The sequence below is a fragment of the Mesocricetus auratus genome, unplaced genomic scaffold, assembly GCF_017639785.1.
Source record: "Mesocricetus auratus isolate SY011 unplaced genomic scaffold, BCM_Maur_2.0 Super-Scaffold_100004, whole genome shotgun sequence".
NCBI lineage: Eukaryota > Metazoa > Chordata > Mammalia > Rodentia > Cricetidae > Mesocricetus > Mesocricetus auratus.
This window is the reverse complement of record NW_024429189.1, coordinates 108,466,700-108,478,843: the sequence shown is the minus strand read 5'-3', so window position 1 is coordinate 108,478,843 and position 12,144 is coordinate 108,466,700. Positions and strand designations below refer to the sequence as shown.

General features: G+C 40.4%; 1 protein-coding gene across 2 annotated transcripts in view; it reads right to left on the bottom strand.

The window, feature by feature from the left end:
- Positions 1–12,144, bottom strand: part of Macrod2 (mono-ADP ribosylhydrolase 2) — a 1,968,454-nt gene that overhangs the window by 204,556 nt on the left and 1,751,754 nt on the right. For both annotated transcript variants that reach the window (XM_040746387.1, XM_040746388.1), the window contains exon 9: positions 4,213–4,294. In XM_040746387.1, the coding sequence (XP_040602321.1) occupies positions 4,213–4,294 (82 nt within the window). The remainder of the gene's footprint in view (positions 1–4,212; positions 4,295–12,144) is intronic.

Here is a 12,144-nt window from a genome sequence, read left to right as displayed (position 1 = left end):
AGAGGGAACAGAGGCAACCTGGTGCCCAGGACCCATTCCTACAGAAAACAACTGAACAGCCTGCTTCCCAATTAGACTGACATGGTTTCAGCCTCAGTGTTACGGCTAAGTGTAAGAGAGCCTCGGGCACAGAGAGAAGGAAACTGCACTTTCTAACCCTACCCCAGGTTGTATTGGCCAAACTCTGAACAAATTCATTTTTCTTGCCAGTTTCTGTTTTCTAATTTAACTGGAATGCAGGGGCATTGACAATAGGGTTTGGGCCCGAAGTGTCTGGTAACAGCGGAGGCTATGCACATAGCTTGTCTTCAGTGTGGTACTTTCTATTTTAGCTTGCGCTGATACTTCTGCTGGGTCTCAGATTTCTGGTTGTGGACTTTATAAACTTGAACTCAAAATGTCCCCAAAGTAGCTTCTTTTCATATAAAAATGTCTTTTGTGAATTATTATTATCTTGGTGTTGAGAAAAAAACAAAACAAAACCCTAGTTAGAGATGGCAAGCCAGGAAAAAAAATTTTATGTGAATCAAAGATGATTATAAATTAAGCATAAAGTCACATTAAGGACAGATAATATATACTATTTATATTAGCAGTAATATATTCCATTAGACATAGCAGTCTTTATTTCACATTTCAAACTTAGGATTTACAAATGTCTGATGCCTCAGCCTTACATACATATGCTGGCATTGTTGATTTTGACATTTAATTTAAAATGTACTTAATATTATAATTATGCAGTGGGAATAGTTTCATGAGTACAGTGTGCTTTGAAACATGAATGTGAAACTGAGAATATTTTATTATTATTTTACTTATAGAAATACTGAGATTAGTTTTTGGATTCACTTAAAGCAGCAATGTTTCAAATTATGATTTATTTGCACAGTTACTAATAAACTTTAGAACCCTAAAACTATAGCTTGCCCTACTTTCTAAAATTTTCAGTGAAATATCTGTGCCCTATGCTTTTGTAAATATCTTTGGGATGATAAAACATTAAAATGACAATAATACCATTATTTCTAAACATCTTGAATAGCCTAAAAATTAGCTTGTAAACTGATATTGACCAGGTATAAGAATATTTCTATCACACAGATCATGAAAGTTATAGTTTTTCACAATGAGCAATTCCTTTTAAGAATAATCAGAAATACAAGCTCCACTCAGCTTACCCAGGTCCTAAAGGAAATCAGGAGAACCCATAGAAAGAGACCCGAAACAGAAGGGAGACTACCAGGTAACGGAGAGAAGCATTAATTAAACTGATCTCATCCTGGCAACTGCTTATTAAAGAGCAACTAGTGCTATGCTATACAGTATTGAGAAAGGCAGACAGAAGTGTTTAGGTGGAAGCCCCACCAGCATCCATGTATGCCCAAAAAGGTTGACATGTTTGGAATCTCCAGCTTAGACCTTTCCAAACCCAGCCCTCAGGGTGCCAAGTGGTGGCCCCTCCCCTATAGTTGCCTCTTTCCAGACTTCCTCTGAGAGAGTCCACCATCAGAGGCTCCACCGCACAGGGCATTTAAAAGCCCCTCCTTGTGGTTTTCTCCTCTTCCCCTGAGGCCACCCAGGAATGCTTTGCTCACATTAAACCTAGATTTATTAATTTGGTTTGATTGGTTTATTACATCAGCAGCAGCGGCTATCCAAAAATGGGGAATTTAAAATCAGAAAGGAGAAGGAAAAGGGCAGTAGATATTAGTGCCAAAACAAGCCTCCATCAAGGGAAGTCTGAGGAATTTGCCTTATATTTCAGTACAGGAAGTCTTTTCCAGGCCTAAGTGGATTTTTTCTCAGGTTTGTCAGTTAATTTTAGCTTTAGGGCGAGGACTGAAGAACCTGGTCCACCCATAGCATCAGCAGACTTGACACTCTTTTTTTTATCTATCTATCTATCTATCTATCTATCTATCTATCTATCTATCTATCTATCTATCTATTTTTAAGCACTGCTTCTTCCAGCTACCCAAGTCCTCTTGGAACTGTGGATGAGGGCTGCTCTTTCTTCCTTGGCTGTGAAAGATTGCTTGAGAAGAATGTGCCCCAAAACAACACCCTTTATTCGTTCTTTCCCACCCACCAGATTCACTACTCACTGCACGAAAAACCACTGCAAGTGGAACTGGAAATCAAAAATGGGAAGAAAGGAAGAAAGAAAGAGGGAGGGAGAGAAAAGGAGAGAAAAAGGAGGGAGGGAGGTGTTGGGGAAGTCCTGTTATTTGCCTGTGCATTTGTCAATAAAGTACTGTCTGGCCAATAGAAAACCTAGATAGGAGGGACTAGGAGTCGAGGAGGATTCTGGGAAGGGAAAACACAAGAGAGTCGACATGTAACCGGCATGGGGTAGGAAACCCGGAACTATTCTCCGGTAAGAGACATACTTAGATTAACAATTATGGGGTAATTACTTAAAGCAGAGCTAGCCAGTAAGAGACAAGCAAGGCCAACAGCTTCATAATTAATATAGCCTCCTTTGTGTTTATTTGGGACTGATGCGGATCTGGAACCAGGCGGGCGGGAAAGCGGCTCTGGAACCAGGCGGGCAGAAAGGTTTCTCTCAAGAAATAGCTTCTCTTTACAAATGGTGATCAGGAGCGGGATTGAAATTCCACGCAAAAACAACAAAAGCTTTAAAGGAATTTTAGAAACAGAAGAACAGAGAGAAGCACAGATTTTTGGTAGCAGCATTTTTCTCAGGTGTGCTCTGTTTTGCTATTGACAAGCCGAGATTCACGTGGCTCGTTTACCGGAGTCTTCCTGACTCAGCATAAAAAGAAAAAAAAAACCAGCAAGGTTGTTTTAAGAGACTCTGCTACCGATTGAAAGGGGTGTACGTACAGCTGGAAGTGGCAGCTTTTGCTGGAGGTCAGCATGGACTGAGGCGGTAAGCTGGAGTCACGCTTACGCCCGCCATCTTGAAACGGCAGTTTAAAACAGCCGCGGTTTTACAGATAAGACACGTGGCCAGAAAAACATAAAGATTTACAGTAAAGTCAGACTTGGATAAAGAAAAACTTCTAAAGGTTTACAGTGTGTTTAAAAATATATGTGAGATTGAGAGAGAAACTGAAACGACAAAGTGGTAAATAAATACAAAAACCAGGCGTTGTGGTGGCGCACGCCGGTAGGATTGCTCCAGAGGCAGAGGCAGGCAGGTTTCCAAAGAGAAACCCTGTCTCAGAGAAAAATAAATAAAAGTGAAAGAAATAAAGTAATAATAGATAAATAAATAAGCCACGTAAAGATGGAAAATACACAGAGAGTCTGGATACTGTACGCTATTGTGTTTTTCAGTTTTTTTCTTGCTCAGGAAGGAACTGCTACTAAAGTAGGGAGGAAGAAAGGAAGAGGAGAGAGAGAGTTGAAGGAAGAAAGAAATGAGAGAGAAGGAGAGAGGATGGAAGGATGGAAGGAAGGAAGGAAGGAAGGAAGGAAGGAAGGAAGGAAAGAAGGAAGGAAGGAAGAAGCTACCAAAAGACAGCTACTAACCATGCTCAGACAAGCTTGAAATTTCCTACAAGCAATTCTTAGCATGACTAAGGAAAGCATTCTGGACACCATGACCATAAAAATAACAAGGCATTAAACAAGGCTCAGTCTTAATAGGCTGTAAGAGGTAGGACTGGAAAATATTCAAATTACCGCAGTCCAACTAATGCACATTCAATCCTAAATCCATTACTCAAGGTTCCTAAGTAACCCTTAGGCCTCTTCAACATTCTGAAAAGAAGTGTGAAGTAAGGTGAGTGATGGTCATTCTCAGATTGCCCTAGAAAGGACCATACAGTCATTGCAGTTCAAGGAGAGAAAATTGGGTAAAATGAGGATGAAATACAGGAAAGTCTGAATCCTGACTGCAAACATAAATGGGTTTCCTACAATTTTCAACAAAGGAGTTTAACATGGTTGCTGTATGCAATTCAGGACTGGAAGAATGCCCCTTAGGGATTATTTGGTCCAACCCTCAGTTGATGTGAGAACTTGAGTCCCAAGAGATATGCTGACTTGTCTAAGACAATACAGTGACCTCATGGGGTGGGGAAGTATAGGGCCTTGTTACCCCCTGTAGTTCTTGCAAACTATGACATAGACTTTCAGGCTGACCATAAACACAGAAATTACAGTTAGAATAGGTCTGAGCAGGGTAAATGAAACAACAGGGAACCCTTGATCCCAAAGCGAACAAAAGGCTTTACTCACCAACAGGGAAGAACTCGCTCATTTTCTTTTTGTAGATTTTGAAGTCAACTTCTAGGAAGACACAGAAGATGATTCGGTCCACCTGGAGGCAAACAATAAATGCTTGAAGTGGAAGGAAGTGTGGCAAAAGTTTACTCAAATCACAGTTTAGAACAAATATGAATATGAAAGCTTCATACAGATTTTTGGTGCTGGAGTTCTAACTGTATCACAGCATCAGATGATGTGTAAGCGTGTGCGTGTGCACGCGTATGTGCTCTTGGAGTTTATGAGTCATGCCTGAGTGTGCACCTGAGTGTACATGATCTGTTTATAAAGAAGCGATGGCTGCTTCAGTGGAAAGATGCTACATAAATAAGAGATAATAGATGACAATCAGCCTCGTTATTGCAGTAAGCTGTAAATAATGCTGAGAATCTGACAGGGTACCTAGACTTTATGTTCTCTAAAACAGCCACAGGAGAGGCAGATGGATGGGTGACAATAAAGTACACCAGTAAAAAAGAGCTCTTTGTCCTAATCTTGTTACACAAACACAGTAATCAAACCCACAATCTTTGAATGTGGCCTGCAAAGCTTCCATGAGTTTAATTTACATGATGCCACTTGCTTTTCGCCTAAATGACTCCAAAAAGCAGAGGAAATAAAACGCTAGTTATCAGTAACAGTAGGTCAATGAACACTTAATTTGGTAGATATTGTTAGGTAAGTGTCAAATCAGAAGTAAAATGTGTGCACAGTCTCCTTTTTTTTCTACTTTGAGAGAGTGTCAGCACATATGGGATATCTTTGAAATATTCAAGAATAATGTATCAATGAGGGAAGAAATGGACTACATACAGTAGCTCATCTATGATTCATATCAACTCAGGAACTCAATTTTGTATCTAGAACATAAATACCCCCCCCATTTCCTTTTCTCAACAATGAGAAATAAAGTTGAAAACATTCTATCAAGGTACAACTGACAACTGAGTAAAACATCAAAGCATTTCTTGTTGGAACGGGGGACAGACGTGGGATGAGGATGCAGAGGGGCAAGAGAGAACCTGAATGGATGCTACCCACCTAACCCTTCCACCCTTCTGCCACATTGAATGCAGATCCTGCCATTCACCGTGAGTTTTCATTCAGTAGAAAAGAAGTTCTAGTGTGAGAGATGGCAGTGGGTCACAGGCAACTGTGAAACCATGTGAGGAAAGCAAGTCCAGAGGCTTGGCTCTCCGCCTCAACAAGGCTGGACAGCCTCCTGGCCAGTCACTGGAATTCCATTCCATAAAGAATAAGCTACCCTCCAGTTGCCTCATTGACTCCAGTACAAAGCAAACAAAAGCACATGACCTTAAAAATGGAAAGATAGTGTTCAACTGAATAGATTTTTTTTCTATTTTTACCTTTTGAGTAGGATGTCCAGTCCTAGCTCTGTATCATTAATACTGCCTATATACACAAAAAGTACAGGTTCTCCATCAAATCATTTTCCAGGTGAACTATAATTTTAGTTAAAAGAGAGAGTCATTAAGTCTGTGCATGCCCATACTCATTATGGTGTGTTTATATTCAGTGGCAAAGACAAAAACCATGATGAATGACAAAAATGTGTTGCCAAAGAGTAGATTTTATAAAACCGTTTCTCCATTATTTTAAAAATGTAAAGATACAACAATATATGGATCCATCCATGGGTACTATTAAAATAATAAGTGCAAGGACATTGGGTTAAGTGGGCCCAAGTTTCTTTATAAGCAACACAAAGACAAGCAGAAAAAAGAAACTTCAACTCAACTAACCAGAAGCTGCCACCTGCCACCTCGCTTGGTTCTTCAGTGCAATGACTTGATAAGGCAGCTGCTCCACTATGAAGCAAACTTCTTTTTGCCTTACATCCATGTCCACACTATAAAAGCCTCCTTATGTTCTCTGAATGGTGGCCAGGGTGCAGGCAGTCTGCCTGACCTGTGAAATGCTGCTGCTCAGAATGCCTCAACTCCCAGGGTGCCGTGATTCTCTTTCATGTGTACTAATATGGTTTTAAGATGGCCACGATTTCTGCGACGGGAAGGGGTTTGAATCATTAGTGCTTTATTTGTTAGAAAGTGAAGAGGTTTGAGACAATATGACACATAGTTGGCAGCTATCAACTGTGGGCTAAGTATATGGATGAATTATTTTCTCAATTTTCCATGTTTGGAACATTTCACAATTAAAGACTCCAAAGTTAAGATTATCTTGTCTTCTCTTAGTCAGACTCAGTTTTCCACCTATGCTGAACCACTTGGAGTTTCTAGAGCCCATAATTATTCTTCTGTATCTTATGAGCATGGACTGTTTTTCCTTCACACTGCACATAGTTATATTGCTTTTACATCAGAGCTCAAGATCAAGAATTTTGATTTACTGAAAACCTAAGGTGATTGTGTTGAACGATTGTGTCCTCTCACATTTATACTTAAGAACAAAAAATCAGGTGATGTTTTATTTTTTTAATCATTCATGTCTTTCCTGTGTGTGTGTGTGTGTGTGTGTACAAACATGTGCATGAGTGTGAATGAGTGTGTGCATGTTCTCATGTTGGGGGATCTTTGAGTAGCAATGTTACTTTTTACTATTAACTTCAAACACCATCCATTTCAGATCAAGATTGCCCAAACATTGTGAGGGATCATAATCTACTTCTGGCTCAATACCCTTGATGGCCATGGGAATGGTTTAGGTCCAAAATTCATCTTTGCAGTTAATTGTCCCCAGTTAAAAAGTGGATGCTGAAGTTGGAGCACTTTAATTTTAAAATAATTAGGTGTGCTAGCTAACTGTCCTTACTTAAACAGCTAAAAACATCCTGTCAGCAAATTTAATCCAAGCATTATCTTCATTCACTACATATATTCCCCTGGGCACATCTCCTTTACCACCTTATCCTAGTCCATTCTAACAGACCTCCCTTTATCTTCCTCTTTAAAAAATTACCCCTATAAGGTCATTTGCTGCTGTTTCTGCCTGAGTCAGAAAGCAGCCACTTTAACTTTTCTTCCCCATTCATGCCATGGTTAAAGAGTTATAGTATAAGATAATGGTACTACTTTCACTAAGGGGTGGAATCTAAACCACCATCTCTTAAGTCTGGGATGCCTATGATCATGAAGAAATGATGTTAACTGGTTTATGAGTGAGAGGAGGTAATTTGGATTCCGTCTAGTCTCTTGGGAGGATACTTCTTATACACAACCTTCATGTCTTACACAAGTAGCAAGAGCATGCAGAGAACCCACATGTAGCTATTTTGGCAAGAGCTCCAGCTGGAAGTGGGTAGCCTTTGCATGATTTCAGCTCCAGGTATTTGAGCCACCCCAGCTGACACACACAGAGCAGAGAAGAGGCACTCCTGTTAGACACTCATTACAAATTCACAAGCAAAGACATGGAAATATATAACAGACTTGACATCTTCCTGGTTTCTCCTGGCACCACTTTTTTTGAGTCTTGCATTTACAGCTCTTTGGTACTTTACATCTGTCTCGAAAAGCTCGGGTTGAACCGATTACACAAGTAGAAACCTCCTTTGCGTGAGAAGGACACCAGCAAAAATTTTAACTGCTACAGGACTGAGAGACTGGAAATTTGACTTGTACAAAAGAGGAAAGTCCTGCCTATTTCATTCTAGCCCTGGATGAATTCTAAAAGAACCTTTACCAACTCAGCATGATACCACTCATTTTTCTTAAAGCCATTGGACAACTTCATACAATGAAGGCTCTTGAGAGACCATTCATTTATTCATCCATTATCAAGGGAGTTGCCTTCAGCTGGCAGCGCACAGCCCACACACATTCTGTGTCTATGATAACAAGAGTTCAGAAATTGAGTAGCCATTTTGTAGGACCAGAAAAATAATTAATGATAAAAATCGCAGGACTCCTGGCTTGAAATCCTGAATTTTTCTCTTTGATATTACCTGGAGAGAGACCTAAGCTATTGAATTTCTAGGCCTTCTCTTGCATATGGAACAGTGGAGGGGTTCATCATTTCTGTGGGCCTCAGTTTTCAGTCTGTATAATACAAAAGGATGCTATCTCCAGTGTCTTGTCAATAGCTGTTATAGTCTCTCCTTGCAGCTGTTTCGTACTGTGTGAATTCAGTAAACTAGACCTACACTTCTGTGAGTAGTTCAGGATTAGGGCTTGCCACAGGGACAGTTCCTTGGGTTTTGCATGGCCGAAGCATAGCCTCAGCTTTCACTAGGAAGGTGTTTTTAGAGTTTCAGGTAGGCTGTGTGTGTTCTTGAGGATCGCTTTGGGAAGCAGCAACTGGGGGCTTCAACAGCTTTTGTGGTCTCTGCCTCAGGTTCTCTGAACACTGAGCTTTGCATACAATCATCACAGGTCCTTCTGACAGATACTGCAGTTTGGGTACCTGTGGTGAAAGCTTGCTTGTACAAATAACGGTCAGAGAATGGAGCTTGCCACCAGCTAAACATAGAGATCTGGAGGTCTGCACAAACAGGAAGTGAGATAGCTGGGCAGAAACAGGATCTAAGCAGGGAGAAACAGAAACTCCCACCCTTGTCTGCTGAGAAACTAAGGAGGTGAAGTGTGTCTGTGATTTGCTCCTTCCAGAGAGTGTGTCACCAGGAGATTCCATGCAGCTACTGGGAAGATAGAATGTCCGGGCATTCTCTGGTAAGCCAAGACCATGTGGAGATACACAAATTAATAGAATGGGTTAATAGTTCAGAGAATGCTAGACAGTAAGAAGCCTGAGCCATCAGCCAAACAATTCATAATTAATATAAGCCTCTGTGTGTTTATTTGGGACGAAATGGCTGTGCTGAGACAGAAACATATGTCCACAGGTACCAAAGCAATGAGGCAGGTCTACATGCCACTTTGACCCCAGTAGGTAGGTTCTGGTTTTCATCATGGCTTCCCTGGTGTCCTTATTCTCTCTGGTAAACTGTTTTTGAACCACACATCCGACTGACATACCCCAAGTACTCTTCAGAAGTCTAACTTGTGAGCCTCGGATAGGACCTCTCCTCTGACTTGGAAGTACCCCACTCTGGGCAAGTATTTCCCACTTTGCCACCATTACACAAGATATTGTTAGTAGAGAGAAAGAGAGAAATATCTTTACTCCCTATATAACTCACAGTATTGTGCTTCTGTGGTTAAACTCCAACTAATACAGTCCTTGTATCAGTTCAATGAGTATTATATCACCCAGAGGAACTCAGTTAAACACAAAAAAGTAACAATTTTCAGAGATGTGTAACCTGTCAAAGAGATTTAATTACTAATTATTTCCTTCAAACAAATGACTATGAGTCCTAGCCTGGCAGATCTCCTCAGTGAACTTCCTAATATGTGTATCTCCTCTTCTGTAACTAATTTAAAATGACTCACTTTGTATTAACAATTGGTAGGTAAATTGCATTTGATCCACAATCTAAAGCACAAAAAGGCAACATCAATTTATTCTAGAATTTACTGCCTGAGCTACTCTTCATGATACTGCAAATGAGTATCTTTTAGAGAACCAGGTAACACTCATCAGTCCTTTGTTTCACTAGTTCACAGCGCAGGTTCTCACAAGTAGCATGTAGCTTTAGACATCGTTGCAAAGTTCACGGTTCAGCAAACACAGCTGACCAAATATGGGTATGTACCAGATACTTTTTCAAACTGTTAAAAAATAAGAAAGGAAACAGGTAGACTCCCTGTTACATTTGCGAAAAGACCTTTAAGTAGACTTTAAGTAGTGGAGGTGGGACTGTCATCTTCTCTTATGATACTGAGTCCCTACACTCTCCATTTCAGTGATGGTATTTTCCCACTAGGTGCTCATTGGGCTCATAACAACAACAGCAATATTCTATACACCAACAGGGATTAAAACCTAATAGCTCTTTAATGAACATACAATATCAAATATTGGTGTACATGTAGGTTATCAAGAACTTTCACAAACAGCTTTGAAGAATAAAAATGAGTATAACCATTTTGAATAGTTTTTAACAATACTAAATTAAATAAATCTAGTTATTCACCATGACCTTGTAATTTCCATCCTAGGTGCACACCCAGCTGATATATTCACCAGAGCAGGACTGCAGAATGTTCAACATTGCTATTTTAATACCCCCAATTAGGGAGCTGAATAAATGGCCAGACATGTATAAACACACCAGTATGTTGTCACATGATAGAATATTAGAAACTAATGAAAAATGAAAATGTTTACAGGCACATGCACAGGTAAATGGCACAATGCAGCCTAAAAAATGTACTGGATTACTACATGTCTCCGTGTCTGTGATATTCAAAAGTGTTTAGAAGTAAATTAAGTCATCTGTGCTGTTAGAAGTTGTCATAGCAATTATTTCAGGGTATGTGCTGCCTGAAGGAATGCAAGATAATGTCTGGCATCCTTTTTTTTTTTCTTTTTTGATATTGGTTCCCTGAACATACTGTTCAGTTTGTAAACATTTGTCAAGTTGTTCACTCAGGGACTGTGTGTGTAAGCTATACTTCAATAAAAATTTATTTTTTAAGGTTGAAAGTCTATGCTGCAATTGTCTTGGTCAACAATCAAAAATCTATTTTCATTGACTTAGAGGTCAAAAACATCCTCTAAAGGCTGAACTTTGAAAGGCAGTCTCTCCATGTATGTCCACTGATGCCAACTGCTGCTCACCCATCAAGGCACACAGGAGTAAAGGTGTTTCCTTCACCAAAATATCCATTAATCACAGTGGTGGTTTCATGCCCTGTAAACATGATGGCACAAGTCCTATTCATCTTTTTCAGTATCACATCCACTGTTGCTGAGGAGGTTACAAGGGAGGCATGCTGGGAGTATCTGGAGAAATTTTCACAAGCAGCAGTTGTAGGACAGTTGGCATGGCCAAGATTTGACAGTATTCAGCAAGAATAGGGGAATGAAAGGATTCAGATCCATGTTAAGTGGTCTCCCTGCCCCGACATTCAGCGTTGGTGTGCATGTAAATCCCGGCATAACTGAGGGTTACCTTGGACAGCTGGGGTGAAACCCCTGCCTTCCTGAAATCACACCAACAGTCTCATCCACACAGGCTGCTGAGGGGTAGAACACAACTACTGATAATTGATTTAAACCTCAGGATTTACCAAATATGATCAAGGTCACATTTTGAGAGGGTGTGAGATTGTGACAGTTGGTGGGAGAAGGGACACTGACCCACTAGAGTGTGTGGCTCTGGAAGGCCTTGCCCTTCTCCTCAATTCCCTCTGCCTTGCTAAAACCATTAGGTTACATTCCTAAATCTAGACCAAGATCTAGTCCCTGATCTGGCCACTTCCTCCTCTTGAGGTTGACTACCAAGGTTCAACTGTATTGAAATCTAGCAATCAGAAGCCCCCTTTGGCTTACTTAATTAAAATTAAACATCCCATCCTGATAGGAGATGTAATTCTGTAAATCTGTCTCTTATTGGTTGTTGAATAAAGCACTGTTGGCCAATAGGGAAGCAAGATAGGTGGGACTAGGAGTCAAGGAGGATTCTGCAAAAGAGAGGGAGAGTCAGACATGATGTAGCCACCATAGGAGTAAGAGGTCTGGACCCTTTTTACTGGTAAGAGAAATACTTAGATAAACAATTGTGGGTTAAATACATAAGTCAGAGATAGCCAGTGAGAAACCAAGCAAACAGCCAACAGCTTCACAATTAATGTAGTGTCCTGTGTGTTATTTGGGCGACTGCAACACGGCAGTGCCCAGGAGACTGGCAAGGAAAAAACTACACTCTACATATGGTTGTCAGGAGTGGGATTGAATTTCCACGTAGAATGACAAGAGCTTACAAGGAATTTTAGAAACAAGAACGGAGAGAAGCACGGCTTCTTGGTAGCGGCATTTTTCTCAGGTGGGCTCTGTTTTGCTAGAGACAAGCAGAGACTC